We start from the raw sequence: 22,509 nt of genomic DNA on the forward strand, positions 1-22,509 counted from the left end.
CCAAAAACAGAGGAGGATCTAATTTTTCTTACCTTCATCATTAGCCACTTGCTGGGCTTCCGTGGCGAAGCTGATGCAAGGGTCTTTCAAGCTGAAGAGTGCCCAGGACTTGGCCTTGAAGCTGTTGCCGTGGAAGCAAGCTAGAGATATGTTGGTGCCTTGGAGTTCCATTGTTCCGCCGAGTATTGTGCCTAAAGAATAACGAACAAGTTAAAATGTCACATAAGATAGATTCATACACTTTTATAACTGAACAGGCGACATGCGAAAGTAAAATAAATGAGTATCCCTTTAATAGGCTGACTTCATCTTTCTTCGTGTAAAAACCTGACTCACCCAATCCAGGATCTATGGTTGCTGGCATACCCCGGGTTTTTCTCAGAGAGGTGAGGATGCAACCGGGACCAAAAGCCAGGAGGAAGATGACATAGTTGTATCAATAACTGACCGTGACTACATGTCATGTGACATCAAGCCAAAAAGCTGAACGTGGCCTATCAGCCTTTTAAAGACTGGTGTCTCTGTGCGCCCCGCAAGGGATACAGACGTCACTATATGTATGTGTGTGTGTGTCAGTGACCGTGCGGCAGTGTGGTGGGCAGCGTGGAGAGCCGCGTGCCGGCCACCAGCTGCAGCACGGTCTGCCAGTGGCGGTGGTGACGCAGCTCCTGTTGTTGTCTCTGTGCGCCCCGCAAGGGATACAGACGTCACTATATGTATGTGTGTGTGTGTCAGTGACCGTGCGGCAGTGTGGTGGGCAGCGTGGAGAGCCGCGTGCCGGCCACCAGCTGCAGCACGGTCTGCCAGTGGCGGTGGTGACGCAGCTCCTGTTGTTGTCTCTGTGCGCCCCGCAAGGGATACAGACGTCACTATATGTATGTGTGTGTGTGTCAGTGACCGTGCGGCAGTGTGGTGGGCAGCGTGGAGAGCCGCGTGCCGGCCACCAGCTGCAGCACGGTCTGCCAGTGGCGGTGGTGACGCAGCTCCTGTTGTTGTCTCTGTGCGCCCCGCAAGGGATACAGACGTCACTATATGTATGTGTGTGTGTGTCAGTGACCGTGCGGCAGTGTGGTGGGCAGCGTGGAGAGCCGCGTGCCGGCCACCAGCTGCAGCACGGTCTGCCAGTGGCGGTGGTGACGCAGCTCCTGTTGTTGTCTCTGTGCGCCCCGCAAGGGATACAGACGTCACTATATGTATGTGTGTGTGTGTCAGTGACCGTGCGGCAGTGTGGTGGGCAGCGTGGAGAGCCGCGTGCCGGCCACCAGCTGCAGCACGGTCTGCCAGTGGCGGTGGTGACGCAGCTCCTGTTGCTGCCAGCTGCCCGCCCCGCCCGCTGCGCCTGCGCCGGTTTGACTCGATCCAGCTGCAAACACAACAGAAATAAACTATATTACCCCTGGAGTTTTGCTCAAGAAAAGGCCGCTTTTGGTAACATCTAAATATTAACAAATAAAACTTCGATGCAATATTGTCTATGTTCAAATCCGTAGAAGATTTGCTTATGATATGTAAGAATTTTATATGTTGCTGATATGTGGTCGACGAAGTTTTATTTGCGCCTTTTTAGATTTTTATATGTTGCCGGTATATTGCCGAAGCGGCGGTTTCTTGAACTAAACGGTCTGGTGGAAAATATTTTTTATGTTTATGTTTATGAATCTAATGTTCATGGTCATGATATAAGTGCAGGAAAAATTAGCGCACCATCTTGTCTGACACTCGTAACATATAAATAGTATTAAAAAAAATTCACTTATCCCTGCACTAGTATCTTGGCTTAAAAGCCAGTTTCTCGACATAAAAATCATTCTTTAAAATGAGAGTGAACTTTGTATGGATAATGCAACACAATGACGAACTGTTTTAATGAGAAACCCTCATACGAGACGAAAATAGTTTTCGAGCCTTTTCAATAAGTGATTTGAATTCGAATATATTACAACTTATAATGTAAAAGGTGTATGACATTTGATTTGTTTAAGCTTTAAATATTCACAAATAGAGATAAGTAGGGATAAGAAAACATTTGCCTAAAAATGTGACCAATTAAGTATAAAAACTCACCCTCCCTCCGATCTTTCCCCCTCTCCTTCCTGCCGTTCTGGTTGTTGAGCGAGCTGAACACGCGCTTGCTGGACTTGAACTGCTGCGTGAAGAACTCTTCGAGCTTCAGCTGCATCTTCAGCAGGTCTGGAGTGGTGCTGCGACTCATCAGGATTTGTAACTGCTGCCAGCTTAGTGTTCCGTGAGTCAGGATTATGGCAGGTCTGGGGACAAATATTTCCATTTTAAGTAAGAATTTTGAAGATAATCCCACCGCTGCCACCAAATATTGAATAACAATATATGGTGGCAGCGGTGGGATTATTAAAGAGAAAACTAAATGTTTAGATATATGTACAGCTGGTAGAAGACTATTACTGGTCGTCAATAATCAAAAAAATGCTCATTTGAAATCTCTTCTTGGGCACACCATTTATTTAGTTCAGAGTTATTAAGAAAATCACTTTTGCAGTCTACAAACTCTATTCAAACAAGTGTGTTTGCACATTCTGTCTCGAAACGTCAGTCACCTGGCCGTCGGTCGGTGCCGCGGGTGCGCCTGCCTGGGCTTGGCCAGCCACTCGTCGCGCAGCGCCGCCCGCAGCCTGGAGACGCGCGCCATGAGCACGGGCGTGCCCATGTACTCCAGGCGCAGCTCCAGCGCGCTGAGCCGCACGCTGGCGCCGTGCGCGGGCCAGCTGGCCGGCTCCTCGGCCACGTGCGCGGCCGTGCGGATGGCGGCCAGCGCGATGCCGCCGCCCACGATGCCGGCGCGCGCCTCCAGCGTGGACGCCGCCAGCCCCACGCCCAGCAGCATGTTGCGGTGCCCCGTGCTGCCGATGCTCAGCCGCCCCGAGCAGTGGAAGTCGCGGCTCAGCCAACTGTACAACATGTTACTACTAATTACTCATACTGTTTAACAACAATTACTTATTTTGACGATGGTGTGATTACATCCTCATCACTTTTTATGTAATATACTAATTCCTAGAGCGAGTGGTGAGTATGCTACCCTGTAAAATGTGTCGTTAACGATTTAATCAGTATCGAATCATTCTTTGACCTGAAAAGTGGTATACATTTCTAATTGCAAGTCTTCATAAAACAAGTAGGTACGCTGGAACAACTATGGACTGGATATTTTGCCCAATACTAATGCCAGTTGAAATTGAATTCACTATTTGAATCACAATTCTATCATGAAGCCAAACAGCTGAACATGGCCTATCCATCTATCTTTTCAAGCCTGTTTGCTCTGTCAACCCTGCAAGACGTGACTATATGTATGTACTAGTGTAATCACCGCCAAAATAATTCAATAGGGGGTCATTATTTCTACATCATCAAATTCAGAGTACATCAAATACGTCATCATTTTAACATAACGATGTGTACGAGCGATTATAACTATTATCCAACCTATTATTACCAACTAAATCTTGATCAAATTAAGGACGTCCTGGTAAAGGGTCAGATCAAAAGTACCCGAAACCGCCGAGCTTGCATGAAGAGAGTTATGAATGTGGATGAAGCGAAGGAAGTATGCACAGATCGTGGCAAGTGGAATGAGGTAGTCTCTGCCCCTCCGGGAAAGAGGCGTGATTTTATGTATGTAAGTATGCAGAGATCGTGGCAAGTGGAAAGAGGTAGTTTCTGCCCCTCCGGGAAAGAGGCGTGATTTTATGTATGTAAGTATCCAACCTGACGTTGCCCATGACGTTGCCCATATTCATGTGCACGTTGAGCCGCGTGAAGTTCACCGCGAACAGCACCAGCGTCTCCCACGCAGCGCCGCCGCTCTCTGATACTTTATCTGTAAAAGGTATAGTAATAATGAACATTCATATATATTTATAGTGTCGTGTGGTTCCCGGCACCAATAGAAAAAAGAATAGGACCACATTATCTCTTTCCTATGGATGTCGTAAAACGAGACTAAGGGATATGCTTATATATTTGGGATTCCTCTTTTAGGCTAGCAACCTTCTTTGAGAGATTCTTATAGTGACAAGAATCTCAATTGTATCATTAAGCCTATCCCTTAGTCACCTTCTACGAGATCCATGGGAACGAAATGGAGTGGTCCTATTTTTTTTTATTGGTGCCGGATATCACACGGCACTGTATGTAAATTATTATTACCTTTGGGTTTTTGTATGTCAACAGTCTTAGTTTTCTCTCTCTGTGGCATCACAGGTGATACGGGCACGTTATTACTTGAAGAGCTGAAAAATAAATGCGTTTTAGTTGAACGTCTCAAATGTAGGCCCCTTTTAAAAAGAAACACATACATATATCCGCATTTGTACTTAAAAAAATGGCAGAAACATTGTCGATATGTAGGTTAACACAAAACCCACCTCGGCCATGTTTCAATGACTCTTTTTTTTGTAATGTACATTTGTTTGAGTGATAACCGATGTTTTTATGGCGAGAGACGACATTGTAAGAAAACTTGATAAGAGTCGCTTCGTGTAAAAACTTGACTATGGAAGATGAAAATCTGGAAGAATTCAGGATCATGGTATGTGGTTAGTAGCTTTTGATTTAAATCTAATTTATTGAAATACAAAATGACGTAAGAAATGTCTGGGAATGTCTATTTTTACTGAATTCCGAAAATAATGATTTTGATTTACCAGTAAGACGAGAATGTAACTGGGACTAACTAATGCCAGACGGGAGACGACGACTTCGCCCGCGTGGAATAGTTATTTTGGGCATCATTGAAGCCATAAAGGATAAATAATTCTCCCCGGCTTTTTTCACACATTCCATTATTTCTTTGCTCCTTATAGTTGCAGCGTGATGTTATACAGTCTAAAGCCTTCCTCGATAAACGGTCTATTCAACGCAAAAAGAATTTTATCAATTCGAACCAGTAGTTCCTGAGATTAGCGCGTTCAAACAAACAAACAAACTTTCCAGCTTTACAATATTAGTATGGATATACATACATACATACATATGGTCACGTCTATATCCCTTGCGGGGTAGACAGAGCCAACAGTCTTGAAAGACTAAATGGCCACGTTCAGCTATTTGGCTAAATGATAGAATTTAGATTCAACTAGTGACAGGTTGCTGGCCCATCGCCTAAAAAAGAATCCCAAGTTTGTAAGCCTATCCCTTAGTCGCCTTTTACGACATCCATGGGAAAGAGATGGAGTGGTCCTATACTTTTTTGTATTGGTGCCGGGAACCACACGGCATCACACAGTATAGATATAACATTAGCGGCACCGACTTGCTAGTGTTGTGCACACTGAGGTCCCCCAGGAACATGCGGCGCACGATGGTGCGGCGGTACCACGCCTTGGGGAACGCCAGGATCTCCGACAGCCGCCGCATGTCGTACTTGAACCACGCCGAGCCCACGTCCACGATCGCTGGAAGGTAACGCTAAGTCAGAAGGTACAACACTAGCAACTTTTTTAAGATCTTTGAAAGAGTATAGCTTATTTTTTGTGTATCTTTGACGTTAACGGAAATGGAGCTTTATAACCCAACTAGCTGTGCCCGCAACTTCGTCCGCGTTTGAAGCCCTCAAGTATGAATAATTTTCCCTGTTTTTTTTTACATTTTCCATTATAACTTCGCGTTGTAGCGTAATGTTATATAGCCTAAAGCCTTCCACGATAAATGGTCTATTGAACACAAAAATAATTTTTCAATTCGAACCAGTAGTTTCTGAGATTAGCGCGTTCAAACAAACAAACTCTTCAGCTTTATAATAATATAATATAGTTTAATAGGTTGGCTGGAAGAGATCTCACTTAGGGATAAGCCCACCTTTGTACTGTACTGTTTTTGTTTGTAATGTACTTCTTTAGTGAACAATAAAGTATTAAACTTATTAACTTAATAAGTAAATATATACGGGACAATTTACACAGATTGAGTTAGTCTCGAAGTAAATTCGAGACTTGCGTTACGAGATACTAACCCAACGATACTATATTTTATAATAAATACTTATATAGATAACCATCTAAGACCCAGGCCAATCAGAAAGAGTTCTTATCTCATCATGCCCTGGCCGGAATTCGAACCCGGGACCTCCGGTGACACAGACAAGCGTACTACCGCTGCGCCATAGAGCTGCGTTTACATGTTTTCGCATAAGTAAGTCACGTCTATATCCCTTGCGGGGTAGACAAAGCCAACAAAAGCCAGTCTTGAAAAATTGAAAGGCCACGTTCAGCTGTTTGGCTTAATGATAGAGTCTTGTCCAAATTCAAGAATATGGAGCTGGATTAATAATTTCTTCAACATAGCACCTGACACAAATATTGATTACGAAAAATAGATACAGACTATTGAGTGGCACTAAAAAAAACCTTCAACATGATGACCGACTTACTTGAGAATTTGACAGTAGCCTTAGAACTCATTACACTTGCCTCAAATATGGACTTCACAAATTACACATCTTTTAAGGGACCAACGAATTAACGTCCAACTTACTTGAGAACCTCACAGTAGCCTTGGACTGATCCTGATCAGTATGGAAGTCCAGTTTCCGAGACCTGGACAGGTGGAACTTGACGAACTCCACATTGATGCTCAAAGAATCCTTTCTCTCTGTATCAGAGAGTGGTGACCATTGTGCTTCCTTCAAACTAGACTTCTTCCCCCCGTAAGGATGGAAGATGTAGACCGAGAAGTCGGCCAGGCAGCCAGTGACGCTGAGGCCGCCCATCGCGACTGCTGGTTCAGCCATTTCTCTGTTGAAGGATATATAAAATGATGTAAATAATTATTAAGTTGAATGTAGGAACTTCGGATTTGTATCGGTTGAAGTCTAAACCTGACACCTGGGTGAATAAATGTGGTCGATCACGCGCGGTTCCCCAAGTATATGCATGGCCTGGCGAAAGATCTTCTCTTTAGTGACGGTCAAGCCGACAATATTATCAAAATTGAGCGACGTTTGGACTCCGGTTGCTTCTACTGTTTAAGGTGGAAATCTTTGGAGTAACTTACCCAGCAGTGGATCCTATACGATCCTAACTTTGAGTTTGTGTACATTAAATTTAAATAAATATGCAGCTAAGGTGATTGTAGTCAGGCAAGCAGCTGAAGCGGAAGGTGGAGGCTGCTGGAAGTGGCGCACTCACTCGTCCCCGGCCCGCTTGCTGCTGAACACGATCTGCAGGCTGGGCAGCTGCAGCAGGCACTCCACGCGGGAGGCAGGCAGGCAGCTGAAGCGGAAGGTGGAGGCTGCTGGAAGTGGCGCACTCACTCGTCCCCGGCCCGCTTGCTGCTGAACACGATCTGCAGGCTGGGCAGCTGCAGCAGGCACTCCACGCGGGAGGCAGGCAGGCAGCTGAAGCGGAAGGTGGAGGCTGCTGGAAGTGGCGCACTCACTCGTCCCCGGCCCGCTTGCTGCTGAACACGATCTGCAGGCTGGGCAGCTGCAGCAGGCACTCCACGCGGGAGGCAGGCAGGCAGCTGAAGCGGAAGGTGGAGGCTGCTGGAAGTGGCGCACTCACTCGTCCCCGGCCCGCTTGCTGCTGAACACGATCTGCAGGCTGGGCAGCTGCAGCAGGCACTCCACGCGGGAGGCAGGCAGGCAGCTGAAGCGGAAGGTGGAGGCTGCTGGAAGTGGCGCACTCACTCGTCCCCGGCCCGCTTGCTGCTGAACACGATCTGCAGGCTGGGCAGCTGCAGCAGGCACTCCACGCGGGAGGCAGGCAGGCAGCTGAAGCGGAAGGTGGAGGCTGCTGGAAGTGGCGCACTCACTCGTCCCCGGCCCGCTTGCTGCTGAACACGATCTGCAGGCTGGGCAGCTGCAGCAGGCACTCCACGCGGGAGGCAGGCAGGCAGCTGAAGCGGAAGGTGGAGGCTGCTGGAAGTGGCGCACTCACTCGTCCCCGGCCCGCTTGCTGCTGAACACGATCTGCAGGCTGGGCAGCTGCAGCAGGCACTCCACGCGGGAGGCAGGCAGGCAGCTGAAGCGGAAGGTGGACGGCTGCATGTGGAAGTGCACTATGACGTCCACCGGGAATGAAGCGTAGACGTACTGGCCGTAGGAGGCGCCCTCGGCCGATACGGGACGGGAACCGCTGGGTGCTTCTAAAACGAATAAAAACTATTTTGGAAATCATTGCAAAATACTCTTAGCGTCAATGCTGGTTGTATCCTTAAAGAAGAAATCCTGGAAGAGATTGCATTAGCGATAAGTCCGACTTTGGACCATCTCTGTCTCTTATGTGCTGTTTTGTTTGTTTTACTATTATGGTGCAATAAAGAGTTTATCTAGGGATCATTAATCATTAGATATCATCTAGATAGACATCTAGATCACAGGGTTTATCAAGGGAGTGCGCCTTGAAGCTAAAGAAACTATTGCAATTGTTCATAAGCTATTCAATTAATCAGGAGATCATCATTCATCATCATTCCAAAACATCGTCTCTTCTGTTATACGTACGGTCAATCTTAACGTGTGGTTCCCGGCACCAGTAAAAAAAAGAATAGGACTACTCCACCTCGTTCCCATGGATGTCGTAAAAAGCGACTAAAGGATAGGCTTATAAACTTGAGATTCTCCTTTTAGGCGATGGGCTAGCAACCTGTCACTATTTGAATCTCTATTCCCTCATAAAACCAAACAGCTGAACGTGGCCTATCAGTCTTTTCAAGACTGTTGGCTCTGTCTACCCCGCAAGGGATATAGACGTGATTATATGTATGTAGGTCAATCTTACCTGGTGTAGGGGTAGAGAAAGCTTTGGTCGGTATTGGCTCCAACGTTTGCTCAAAGAACTCCAACACATGCGGGCTGATGATCGTCTCCTCCGGTATGCTCTGTAGCGTGATGTATGCGAACAGCGCGGCTTTCTTCGTGCCGACCTTCCGACTACTGGGGAGGGGAGGCCCGCTCGTGGACTGTGGGGAGGATATCTCTTCTGGGAGGGTCTTGGATTCGTAATGAACCTGCGAAAAAAAAAGTACAGTTAAACGATTAGAACAGTATAGATTTATTTTGAAAATTGGATAAGGTATTATATTATTATTCACGTCACATAACTAAAATCTAATTATATCTAACTCCGCTTCCAAAGCGCATGTGTATAAGAAGCGGCGGAACAAACTACACTGCAGCATTTTCACCGGACGTCATTTATAAATGTAGAACTCTAAAATCTAAATCGTGGACGAATGCACATTGTCTACATTAATATAAAGGTTCGATGGTCAGAATATACCTAAGTTGTATATTTTAAGTGCACGAAGTTTAAATAAATATTATTTAATAAATTTTGTATGTCCAAAGACAGGAAAAACGTCTGGTTCACTCACAATGTATGTCAATCTGTGTTAAATGTATGCATAAAACAGTATCGAATTTCTTTAATTAATTATCGCAACAACCATAGACAAACGTTAAGAGATAAAGTTTTATGTGGAAACCCTTAGTCACGCTCACGCTAATATTGATGACGCTTCATGCTGACTGCCTGCTTGCAGACTGCCTCACGAGCACTAGATACATACATACATACATAAAATCACGCCTCTTTCCCGGAGGGGTAGGCAGAGACTACCTCTTTCCACTTGCCACGATCTCTGCATACTTCCTTCGCTTCATCCATATTCATAACTCTCTTCATACAAGCTCGGCGGTTTCGGGTGCTTTTGAGCTCTAGATAAAGATGGTAAAACACATGATTTATGTAAACCTCGCATCGCATCCTCAATGCTTTTAATCTGCGCTGCCTTTTGACTATGGATTTTCCTTTTTATTTTGGTTGACTGGAAGAAATCCCGATTGGGATAAGTCCGCCATTGTACATGTTCTTTTATATTCAATGACTGTTCTGATTTTGTTATATTTATTTTTATCCACATCCACACTAATAATAAAGAGGAAAGTATTGTATTTTTGTATGTTTGTGTGGAATTAACTCAAAAACTACTGGTCCGATTTTGATAAAATTTGGCACAGATATAGAATAGACCTTCAAAAGTGACATAGGCATAAATTTGTTTTTACTCTTTGTTTATTTAAAAAAAAAAACACAAAGATATGTCCACCCGTGCGAAGCCGGGGCGGGCCGCTAGTGTGCAATGAAGAGTTTACAAACAAACAAACACACAGACCTTGAGGTCCAGCCCCGGCACGCGGAACACGGTGACGTCCAGCTGCGGCTGGTGGCGCGGGGGCGGCGCGTGCGGCTTGCGGCGCGCCGGCGGGGAGCCGCCCGCCTCCGCCAGCCCGCCCGACGCCGAGCGGTTCACGCGCATGCCGCGCCCGCTGGGGGAAGGTCATAGAGTCATAAGGTCATAAGGTCAATAGGGAACATGGTAAAGCACGCTAAAGATTCCAAGAAATATAGCATGTTTTAAAAAAAAATACTATTATTATTGTGTGCTGATACTAGAAAGGAGTTTATAATCTATATATTATGTCATTGAATGTTTTGTCATCGATCAAACCTTGAATAAAAAGATGTACACTGCTCTGCATGTTTAATTATATCTAATAATAGGGAAGAAGTAAATACTAACAAACTTCAATTATACACTTGAGATTCTTGTTTTAGGCGATGGGCTAGCAACGTGTCGCTATTTGAATCTCAATTCTATCATAAAGCTAAACAGCTTTACTTGGTCTATCAGATTTTTCAAGACTTCCCCGCAAGGTATATAGACGTGACTTCTTCTTCTTCCTCCTGGCTTTAGTCCCAGTTGCATCCTCACCTCTCTGGTAGGTCACTGATTGGTCACGTTCAGCTGTATGGCTTCATGATAAAATTGATTCAAATAGACACAGCTTGCTAGCCCGTTGCCTACAAGAGGAATCCAAAGTTTATACGCGAATCCCTTAGTCGCCTATTACGACATCCATTGGCAAGACATAGATTGGTTCAATTTCAAAGTGCCGGAAACCAGACGGCAAAGATAAAAGCTTTTTAATAAAAGATAAACACTTTTTGGTAATACATACATATATACATATTGTCACGTCTATATCCCTTGCGGGGTAGACAGAGCCAACAGTCTTGAAAAGACTGAATGGCCACGTTCAGCTATTTGGCTTAATGATAGAATTGAGATTCAAATAGTGACAAGTTGCTAGCCCATCGCCTAAAAAAATAATCCCAATTTTGTAAGCCTATCCCTTAGTCGCCTTTTACGACATCCATGGGAAAGAGATGGAGTGGTCCTATTCGTTTTTTCATCGGTGCCGGGAACCACACGGCTTTTTGGTAATAGCTAGTTAAAACGAAGATATCCAACTCACATCTTAGCCTCCTCATCTTTAGTGTGCAGCACACATTTCCCGCTGTTAATGTGCACTTTGACGTCCAACTCGAAGTCTATGTTCGGCTCGGCGGTCTTCGCCTTGGTTTGCTTACTCTCCGATGTAGAACAGTCGCCATCTGGCATGCTGTAAACATCACTACATAGTATAAAACAAAGTCGCTATTTTAGTCTGTTTGTCTGTATGCTCAAATCTTTAAAATTACGCAACGGATTTTGATGCGGTTTTTTGTAACAGGCAGAGTGATTCAAGAGGTAGGTTTTTATGTATAATAACATTTATAATTTTGCACCCGTGCGAAGCCGGGGCGGGTCGCTTGTATTGAATAAAATCATTTCTTTGCGGTCTCCCCGGAGTCCCTTTTCACAGTCCGGGAGCCCTATATAAACGCGGGTGCGTCCCGGACTTCGCCTTTGGACTACTTCAGAGCTCAGCAAGTTAAGTAGCTCGCTATCCTCTAGCGGCTACTTGCTGGATGTCGTGTCTATAGCTAAACCTACGCCTTTTTAATTATTGTTAAACAAGTCCGCTAATAAAGGTTGTCGTTATTCTATGAATCAAATTATCTGTCATCTCTGTCATCATCTCATCATATCTCTCATCACTAATACACAAAACTGGTGCCTCCTTCTAAAGGTTTTAAGCACACCCAATGCACGTCAGGAGCAGCGCAGTTTGACAGCGGGCCTACACCAACTTGAAATACAAAACATCAAATTTTCATTTTGAAATTCAAATTTGATGTGGCGAGTTCGAAAAAGACGTGCGTGTGCGCTGAGAGATGTAGAGTGTTGGTGGTGTGACAGAGACAGTACTCACAGCCTGGCCCGCTGCCCGTCGTGGGGCCAGTGGTCGGGGTGCGCGGGCAGCGAGTTCTGCCGCAGCACGGCGGGAGAGATGTAGAGTGTTGGTGGTGTGACAGAGACAGTACTCACAGCCTGGCCCGCTGCCCGTCGTGGGGCCAGTGGTCGGGGTGCGCGGGCAGCGAGTTCTGCCGCAGCACGGCGGGCGTGAAGCTCACGCCGCGCGCATGCGCAGTGTGCGCGCGGAGCGATGCTGAACGAGACGGCGCCGATGGTGAACCCGCTGAGCCGCCACCGCCGCCTGGTGGGAAGATGAAGTGCGTTCGGATTTGAATTTCGAACATTTTACAGAGCAATTTTTTTTTTATTAAAATTTTATACTGGCCACTGTGACCGCATTGAACACAAATTTGAAAACGGAAAAGATTGAACTCTCGAGAAGAAATGAAGCTTATTTAATTTAAGTATGTTTTTTTTTCAAATTTAAATTTCGAACTTTCTGAACCTAAGGTAGATTTAAATTTTTTTTATTTAAATTTAGATTTCTCTTAAATTCTAACCTATATCCATTCTATTTTGAAAATTCTACATAAACAAAAAAAATACTGAACTAAAGAGTGTCGTTAAAATCTAAGTGGATTACGTAAGTGATAAATTTGCTTTCATTCACTTTCTTTGCCTTTAATTTAATTTGGGTGGAATTTTACCGAAAAAGTAACCTATAAACGTCCCAAATATTTTGTCTCTTTTCGTGCGTAATATCATTAAAATATATTAATTATCAAATCTTTCCTCTTGATAATTTAAGTAATTAAAAGTATAATTTTAATTAAAATACAAATTGTGTGTTTGTATAAAAACCCTTCTCTCTTACCAGTAAGCGGTTCACTCTCCATAGAGCTCCAACTAGCGCCTTCTATGATGTCCGCCAAGCGGTTATCTTCGTCGTTCAGCAACAGGGTCTCGCCGGAGTCTCCCACACCACTGGGTAGCACTAGGTTCGGTTCTGGTAATACTCTGTTCCAAAAAAAAAATCATTTAATACACTTAATTTTTCATTCAGTTCATCGCCTTAAAGAAGTATCCTCAGTTTATAAGCCTATCCCTTAGGCACCTTTAACGACACCCATGGTAAATAGATAGAGCGGTACTATTCTTTTTTTCTATTGGAGCCGGGAACCACACGGCACACAAGTATACATTTTGTAAGTAATATGATGCTATATACGGTAAAACACCCAATCATCGACACTTTAACGCACGAACTCTAGTATTTTTACAACATTTGTTTTATTTTTATTATTTAACATATTTTGAAGTTTTGAGTAAAATTTTTGTGTATTTTGCATGATATATTAAAGTAGAAATGAATGTGATATAAAAATTTACAAGATATACCAATATAGATTTATGGTATTTTTGGCCTAATATTCGACTGCAGAAATCCATTTACCGACAACCGGTTTTCGACATGTTCCAATTATCGAGATCTAGTAATCGACATGTTCTATTTATGGACACCCAATATTTAACGGTCCATTAATCGTGCACCCAGCCTAAAATTTTCAAATGGTAGCTTTTAACCGAAAAAAGTTATGAGCAATAAACCTTAAACCGGTCGATACTTAAAGCTCCACCATTTTTTTTATCAAAATAACCGAATGTAGAAAGTGACACTTGCAATGAAAGCTGGATGAACCTTGTGTATAACCTATGCTTCGTTTACGTTCAAATACACAACATTAGTATATCCTTTTTTTATTTTACTTTTTATGTGTCGATCATTGGTGGTCTGTCGGACATTGGGTACTTTACGCTAAGAAAACACTGCTAAAATTCGAACATATCTTTTTAATTATGGAACTAAGTGAGTCTCTCTCTCTCTTGTACTCACACTGGGAAGCTCCTCTCGTGCTGCGGCGAGGGTATGACGAAGGACTGGCTGCGGTTGGAGCCGAGTCCAAGCTTGCCCTTCGTGATGGAGCTGGCGCGGACACTTTGACGACGCAACTTTTGTATCATGTCCCTGGAATAAATAAATAATAATAAATAGCAATAGCCCATTTTAAAACCATTCAAACGTCAACTCCATAACCCATAATCCTTTTCCTTATTTTGTAATAGATCCACCTCCTGTTCATGGACATATCGTCTATTGATATGCCCGGGAACGAGTTTTGGCAGGAGAACAACATAACATCAACTTCTCCAAAGGGCCTCTACGTGTTGGATTTATATCCCCACGCAAGCCTCTCAAAAATCCGGGGTGTATAGACCCGTGAAATCTAAGATGAAAATAATAAGTTAGATACTTGGAAAGTGATATAAGCTATTTGTTACGCAGATATTTTTAATGTACATACATACATATGATCACGTCTATATCCCTTGCGGGGTAGACAGAGCCAACAGTCTTGAAAAGACTGAATGGCCACGTTCAGCTATTTGGCTTAATGATAGAACCGAGATTCAAATAGTGACAGGTTGCTAGCCCATCGCCTAAAAGAGGAATCCTAAGTTTATAAGCCTATCCCTTAGTCGCCTTTTACGACATCCATGGGAAAGAGATGGAGTGGTCCTATTCTTTTTTGTAATAGTGCCGGGAACCACACGGCATATGTATGTATGTATGTATATTTTTAATGTCGTAGTTTGATACTTGGCAATAATAAATTACGTTGTGAAGAATATTAGTAGTATGCTTAGCACAATCCATTAAGCAATAGTAAAGGTACCGAGAGAGCAGCCATACTTAATTTTATTATACATCTTGGTGTCCACGGAAGACCAGCGATGTGGTATATACCACGACAAATGCTTAGGGGGACCATTTTGGTACAAAATTGTTATAGCTATAATCTTTCTTTTCTTGTTGTGTTCTAATGTACAAAATAAACTTTTTTTTCTATAATAATGAATATGGTGGAGTGACTAGCGCTCAGGGTGCGCAGACCCTAGACAACACTGACCTCCTGAAGTCCTTGAACACCAACGCCTCCAGGTCATGCAGCCTCTTCATCTCGTACTCTATGGTGGAGTGACTGGCGCCCAGGGTGCGCAGATCATAGACAACACTGACCTCCTGAAGTCTTTGAACACCAACGCCTCCAGGTCATGCAGCCTCTTCATCTCGTACTCTATGGTGGAGTGACTGGCGCCCAGGGTGCGCAGATCATAGACAACACTGACCTCCTGAAGTCTTTGAACACCAACGCCTCCAGGTCATGCAGCCTCTTCATCTCGTACTCTATGGCGGAGTGACTGGCGCCCAGGGTGCGCAGATCATAGACAACACTGACCTCCTGAAGTCCTTGAACACCAACGCCTCCAGGTCATGCAGCCTCTTCATCTCGTACTCTATGGTGGAGTGACTGGCGCCCAGGGTGCGCAGATCATAGACAACACTGACCTCCTGAAGTCCTTGAACACCAACGCCTCCAGGTCATGCAGCCTCTTCATCTCGTACTCTATGGTGGAGTGACTAGCGCCCAGGGTGCGCAGATCGTTGATGATCTTGGCCTGCTCGTTCATCTCCCGCTCGATCAGCTTGGAGCGCTTCTTGGCGTCGAGGCTGTTGTCGAACACGAACGCTGGGAGGTGGTCCGTGTATTTGCGACGGAGGACTATGCTCTCCTGGTCAAAAAAAAAGAAGTGTGAGGGGTTAAGTATGTTTGATCATTTCGATTTTTTTTGTAGACAACGCGAATTCTTCCACGATTTACATTTAAAAGATCTATATTTGTAAATTGCAGTCCGGTGAAATCTGAAGTGAAGTTTGTTCCGCTTTAAAAGGGATAGTAGATATCATTAGACTTGAATTATGTTGATGTAAATAAGCGATACCTTTTTTCCATTTTTGAAAATAAATATTTCTAATACATACATGAAATCACAGCTCTTTGTCGGAGGGGTAGGCAGACACATCATCTTTCCACTTGGCATGATCTCTGCATACATCTTTCGCTTCATCCACATTCATAACTCTCTTCACGCAAGCTCTGCGGTTTCGGGTACTCTTGACCTGACCGTTTGCCAATACGCCCTTAATTTGATGAAGGTACGTTCGTCTAGGCCTTCCCACTCCCACCTTTCCATTCACACTCTCCTTGTATATTTGTTAATAACTTATCCTGACATATAGGTTCAAATGCGACAAAGAAGGTTGATGGTAAATTTTCTTGAACATCGTAGCTATATATAGAAACTCATATAATGCTTTTAACACTAATATTTAAAAAAAAATATTGTAGATACTAGTATTGTATAAGTACATGATATTCTAAAGAAGAGGTCAGACGGCCGTCGCTCTATGTAAAAACAAGTATAGGATGGGATAGGAATAGCGAACCCGGGGTTCTGCTGCAGGGATGCTGTTAATGTAACCACTTGGACGAAGAACCAGATATTGTAAAGAAAATAATTTCATATACCTGTGAATCTTTGCTGTTATCCGCTTCATCGTCCAAATCGCTTTCATAGTCCATTTTCAATGGATCCTCCTCCTCGAAACCTGTTCAAGATATATTGTTTAGAATATCCGTAAGAAATTTGAGATTGCATTGATTTACATACATACATACATATGGTCACGTCTATGTCCCTTGCGGGGTAGACAGAGCCAACAGTCTTGAAAAGACTGAATGGCCACGTTCAGCTATTTGGCTTAATGATAGAATTGAGATTCAAATAGTGACAGGTTGCTAGCCCATCGCCTAAAAAGAATCCCAAGTTTGTAAGCCTATCTCTTAGTCGCCTTTTACGACATCCATGGGAAAGAGATGGAGTGGTACTATTCTTTTTTGTATTGGTGCCGGGAACCACACGGCACCATCATGAATTGATTTAAAAATTGATAATGTCATTCATGTAGCTTAAGAACAAAAAATTTTTTTTTCATTTTTACATCACTCCCTGTTTTATTAAAAGTATCGAAATATAAACAGATGCCATAATTTTCGGGTCAACAATTTATTGGGGCTACTGTACTACCTGTGAGCATGGTGAGCGTGTGCCCCAGCGCCGAGAGCTGCTTCCCCACGTTTTATATGTATGTATGTCATTCATATAGCTTACGAACTAATTTTCTTTTTCATTTTTAAATTCCTCCCCTATTAAAAGTATCGAAATATAAATAGATACCGTCATTTTCAGGTCATCAAATTATTTGGGCTACTGTACTACCTGTGAGCATGGTGAGCGTGTGCCCCAGCGCCGAGAGCTGCTTCCCCACGTTTTATATGTATGTATGTCATTCATATAGCTTACGAACTAATTTTCTTTTTCATTTTTAAATTCCTCCCCTATTAAAAGTATCGAAATATAAATAGATACCGTCATTTTCAGGTCATCAAATTATTTGGGCTACTGTACTACCTGTGAGCATGGTGAGCGTGTGCCCCAGCGCCGAGAGCTGCTTCCCCACGTTTTATATGTATGTATGTCATTCATATAGCTTACGAACTAATTTTCTTTTTCATTTTTAAATTCCTCCCCTATTAAAAGTATCGAAATATAAATAGATACCGTCATTTTCAGGTCATCAAATTATTTGGGCTACTGTACTACCTGTGAGCATGGTGAGCGTGTGCCCCAGCGCCGAGAGCTGCTTCCCCACGTTTTATATGTATGTATGTCATTCATATAGCTTACGAACTAATTTTCTTTTTCATTTTTAAATTCCTCCCCTATTAAAAGTATCGAAATATAAATAGATACCGTCATTTTCAGGTCATCAAATTATTTGGGCTACTGTACTACCTGTGAGCATGGTGAGCGTGTGCCCCAGCGCCGAGAGCTGCTTCCCCACGTTTTATATGTATGTATGTCATTCATATAGCTTACGAACTAATTTTCTTTTTCATTTTTAAATTCCTCCCCTATTAAAAGTATCGAAATATAAATAGATACCGTCATTTTCAGGTCATCAAATTATTTGGGCTACTGTACTACCTGTGAGCATGGTGAGCGTGTGCCCCAGCGCCGAGAGCTGCTTCCCCACGTTCACGTCCAGGTGGATGTCCACGCCCTCCATCTGCCACGACACGTTCAGGAACCACTTTGCGTTTTCTGGACAAGACCAAACATTGAAGAGTAAATAGTTGTCCAAATCAGACATGTATTCAATTAATCTATACTAATATTATAAAGCTAAAGAATTTGTTTGTTTGTTTGAACGCGCTAATCTCAGGAAATACTGGTGCTAATTAAAAAAATATTTTTGTGTTGAATAGACCATTTATCGAGGAAGGTTTTAGGCTATGTAACATCACGCTGCAACTTTTAGGAGCGAAGAAATGATGGAAAATGTGAAAAAAAGGGGGTAATTATTCATCCTTGAGGGCTTCAATGATGCCTAAAATAACTATACCACGCGGACGAAGTCGCGGGCACAGCTAGTTATACTATATATCGCAAATATACTCCACAGCCAGGTGTCAGGGTTCGTGAATCAAACTTCTCCACGTGTTTGTTTGTTTGTAATATCTTTATTGCATTGAAATATACACAGTAACAAGAAAATAGTAAGTACATAGTTATAAAAGAAACAAATCACTGTTTAAGACCACCTTAAGCACTGGATTTATGGAACTAGTGGATATCAAGATACCTGTGGCGTGCATAGACATGGAATCCAATGAACTTCCAATGAACCAGGGAAATTACGAAGACGTCTGCGCACATCAGGTGGAGTTGTGCGAATCTGCCTCGAATACGCGAGCCTTTCCCGATAAAGGTTGTTGGCCCTCTCTTATTGGATTCGAGATGAACACATCAACATTGGTGTTTTTGTTATATGCCAAGGTAGAAACCTATTGTATTCTGCCTGAAGTCAAAAGGCAAGATGTGAAACGAATTTTCTCTGATCATCCTGAGTCTTTGTGCGAATCTGCCTCGAATACGCGAGCCTTTCCCGATAAAGGTTGTTGGCCCTCTCTTATTTGATTCGAGATGAAAACATCAACATTGGTGCTTTTTGTTATTTGCCAAGGTAGAAACCTATTGTATTCTGCCTGAAGTCTAACAGTTTGGAATTGTTTGAAGCCTGCCTCTGTGGCACAGCGGTAGTGCGCTTGTCTGTGACACCGGAGGTCACGGGTTCGAATCCCGACCAGGGTGACGACCATGTTGTGAAACGAATTTTCTCTGATCGTCCTGAGTCTTGGATTTTTATCTATACAAGTATTTATCTATACTAATATCATAAAGCTGAAGAGTTTGTTTGTTTGTTTGAACGCGCTCAACTCGGGAACAACTGGGCAAATTTTGATCTTCAATGAAGCCTATTCCTAACTATTCCACGCGGACGACGCCGCGGAGACAGCTAATTATAAAATATAGTATCGTTTTGTAAGCAACTTGTTTATCTTTTTGTTTGTATCACACAAGTTCCGAACTCACTTCGAGGCTAACTCAACCAATGTAAAAAAAAAAAAAAAATTTTTTCAATCTCACCCGTAGCCCCCCCACTGGTCTTGGCCGCCGTGGTCCTGCTGCACACCTCGTAGGTCCCCTCGGACACGCAGCACACGTTGGCGGACGCCTCGTCGGGGCCCGGCTTCCAGTCGTCCAGCGAGGTCTCGAAGTCGTCCGCGAACCGGAGGCAGAGCCCCACGAAGCGGCCCTTGGAGACCAGCGCGCCCGAGCTGCAGGCCGAGATGCTGGTGCTCTCCAGCGTCACCACCACGGCGCCGCGCGCCTCCGCCTCGCCCGGCCCGCGCGCCCACGACGTCTGCGGGACGACTCGGGGTTAGTGCGGGCCAATACTTCAATTCTCACAATATTATATAGAACACTAATAGAATTAGATTTATTTTTTAAATAGAATACAAGAATAATAAAAAAAAACGTGATAAAATGTAAGTACGTTCCGTGCGCATTTAATACCTGGTTTTACTTACAAATACATAGTACTAGTACAGTATCAGTACCAGGTATTAAATGCGCACGTAACATACTTTCATTTTATCATGTTTTTTTTCATTACGTGCGCGTTTATTACTTACACGCATACCTATAGTCACGTCTATCCCTTGCGGGGTAGACAGAGCCAACAGTCAGGTTGCTAGCACATCGCCTACAAGAGAAATCCCAAGTTTATAAGCCTATGCCTAAATCGCATTTTACAACATCCATTGGAAACAAATAGATTGGTCCTATTCTTTTTTTCATAAGTACCAAGAACCACACGGCACACTTATAAAAAAAAAATCATAGAATAAAAAGTATGTTATGTATGCATTAGTGTAATACTGGTAGGATAAGTTTAGTTTTTTTTTTTTAAAAAGATTAGTGAATAAATAAATAAATAAATGTTCTCACCATAGGCGGTTGATTCAACGGCAAACATATGCCGATATCGTCCACGTTCAGTTGCAGGAACAGCGTGCTCAGGTGCGGCGCGGTGATCTGAGATGTCAGTTGTACCTGGCAATATAAATATCAAATCAATAAATGTTGCCGACTAACTGAGTATGTACTTATAGATAGATCGATAAAACATCGCATCAATAAAGTTGAGCTTTGTAGGAAAGCCTATTACAGCACGGAGGATTATATTAATGATAAACATGTGGGGCCCGAGCTAGACATAATGGCTGTTCAATTCAGGGATTACAATTTGAAAAGAGAGATGCAACCTCATTGGTTTAATAATAGTAATGGCTGGTAATAGACGCTAAAATAGATGTAAAAAAAAGAAAAGAAAAATTAGAATTGTTTTTTGATTGCATAATTATTATGATAGGTATTAAGATAATCTAGTTCACTGATTTTAGATCATAATTTATAATTCAATGTAATAAATGAAATGTATTGCATTTAGTTCAAATTACAGTGAAAGTTAAAAATCTAAAGTCCGTTTGTTATTTGTTTCACACAAAAAGGATCCCATATTTCAGCAGTGCAATAAACATTGGTCCTCAGTCGAGCCGCATATTTCCAGCTCTCTTTTTTTTTAGATATAAAATAACCCTCGTGCTAAATAGTTATTTGTATTGTAAATATCCCATGTGGCCATGTACCTACATACATTTGTGTACATACAATATGGAAAGTATGAATATACAAAGTTCAGATTACAAATGTTGGCAATTTTAAGTGGATTGCCGTGGCATGCAAAGTAAGATTAATTCTGCTATCATTTTAATACGATATAAGACGACTGCAGCAATCTTTGGCTATATTGGCAAAATTATTTGGCACCCTTGGGCTATATTGGAGCGCATAGTGATAAGTGAGAACTATACGAAGAACACCACGTTGGCTACAACTCCTGTAGCGCCCCTCAGAGCATCAAGGAATAGTTTATGCTACTAGAGTGGAAGTAAAGTAAGGATTTTATTGTGAGTACTTTAAAGTTAAGAAGAAACAGTTTAGTTTGTTATTTATGTTACATAGTTCCATTTTTTAATTAGGTAGGTTCTTAAGATATTTATAAGATGGATGCCCTTTTAAATGTACAAAAGAAACTTAAATCTTCAATGAAAAGAGCCTTCATGAATTTTATGAAATGTCCAAAGGAAAGTTTATCAGCCGAATACGTTGAAATTCGGCTTGATAATTTGGAGCGAGATTGGTTACTTTTCAGAGAAAATGATAATCAGTTGTATAGTTTGTCACAGCAATCTGAATTAGAGAACAACGATTATGTAAATAACTATATATATAACGAAACTGAGGAAGTATACATTCAATACAAGGCTCATTTGAAATATAATTTAAATACATTTTGCACGACAGGTTCTTCATTTGAGTCACCGCATTGTAACCACCATACGTCAGTAACGGGTATTAAACTTCCCAAAATTGTCATACCTACATTTTCTGGTGAATATTCAGAATGGACTACATTTTATAATATGTTCTCAACTCTAATTCACGAAAATTATGGTTTGAACAATTTGCAAAAATTGCATTATTTGAAAAGTCACTTGACTGGTGAAGCAGAGTTGTTAATTCGCCATACGCCTATCACCGCTGAAAATTACGAACAGTGCTGGTCTAAGCTCATAAAGAGATACAATAACAAACGTTACATAATAAACTGCATTATTAAAAGATTGTTTGGAATGCAACCCATTATTTCAGAAACGGCAACAGCTTTAAAGAGTTTACTCGACAGCGCCACTGATTGCTTGAGCGCGTTCACTAACCTCGGTATTGATGTGAATCAATGGGACATCATTATTATACACATTGTTACATCTAAATTAGACAATGAGTCCCGTAAACAGTGGGAATTAAACGTAGCTGCCAATTTAACTTTAGACGATCTGCCTACATTCAAACAACTAAAAGATTTTCTTATAATTAGATATAGAGCTTTAGAACAAATGGAACCATCGAATAGTAATAAGCAATTAAATATGGCTAGTCAGCAGAAAACTCTTA

At 42.6% G+C, this 22,509-nt stretch overlaps 1 protein-coding gene across 1 annotated transcript in view; it reads right to left on the minus strand.

Annotated features, from left to right (window-relative positions):
* Positions 1–22,509, minus strand: part of LOC106132185 (bridge-like lipid transfer protein family member 1) — a 63,928-nt gene that overhangs the window by 6,611 nt on the left and 34,808 nt on the right. Inside the window, exons 30-50 of the mRNA XM_060954609.1 lie at positions 20,440–20,544; positions 19,573–19,849; positions 18,070–18,186; positions 16,551–16,630; positions 15,530–15,753; positions 14,015–14,146; positions 12,995–13,137; positions 12,253–12,421; positions 11,297–11,443; positions 10,153–10,306; positions 8,757–8,985; positions 7,914–8,121; positions 6,511–6,770; positions 5,291–5,432; positions 4,186–4,268; positions 3,745–3,856; positions 2,574–2,924; positions 2,065–2,267; positions 1,210–1,363; positions 581–690; positions 33–191 (exon numbers count right to left, since the gene is read on the minus strand). Coding sequence (XP_060810592.1) covers positions 33–191; positions 581–690; positions 1,210–1,363; positions 2,065–2,267; positions 2,574–2,924; positions 3,745–3,856; positions 4,186–4,268; positions 5,291–5,432; positions 6,511–6,770; positions 7,914–8,121; positions 8,757–8,985; positions 10,153–10,306; positions 11,297–11,443; positions 12,253–12,421; positions 12,995–13,137; positions 14,015–14,146; positions 15,530–15,753; positions 16,551–16,630; positions 18,070–18,186; positions 19,573–19,849; positions 20,440–20,544 — 3,559 coding nt within the window. The remainder of the gene's footprint in view (positions 1–32; positions 192–580; positions 691–1,209; positions 1,364–2,064; positions 2,268–2,573; positions 2,925–3,744; positions 3,857–4,185; positions 4,269–5,290; positions 5,433–6,510; positions 6,771–7,913; positions 8,122–8,756; positions 8,986–10,152; positions 10,307–11,296; positions 11,444–12,252; positions 12,422–12,994; positions 13,138–14,014; positions 14,147–15,529; positions 15,754–16,550; positions 16,631–18,069; positions 18,187–19,572; positions 19,850–20,439; positions 20,545–22,509) is intronic.

This window comes from Amyelois transitella, chromosome 2 (genome assembly GCF_032362555.1).
Source record: "Amyelois transitella isolate CPQ chromosome 2, ilAmyTran1.1, whole genome shotgun sequence".
NCBI classification, from domain to species: domain Eukaryota; kingdom Metazoa; phylum Arthropoda; class Insecta; order Lepidoptera; family Pyralidae; genus Amyelois; species Amyelois transitella.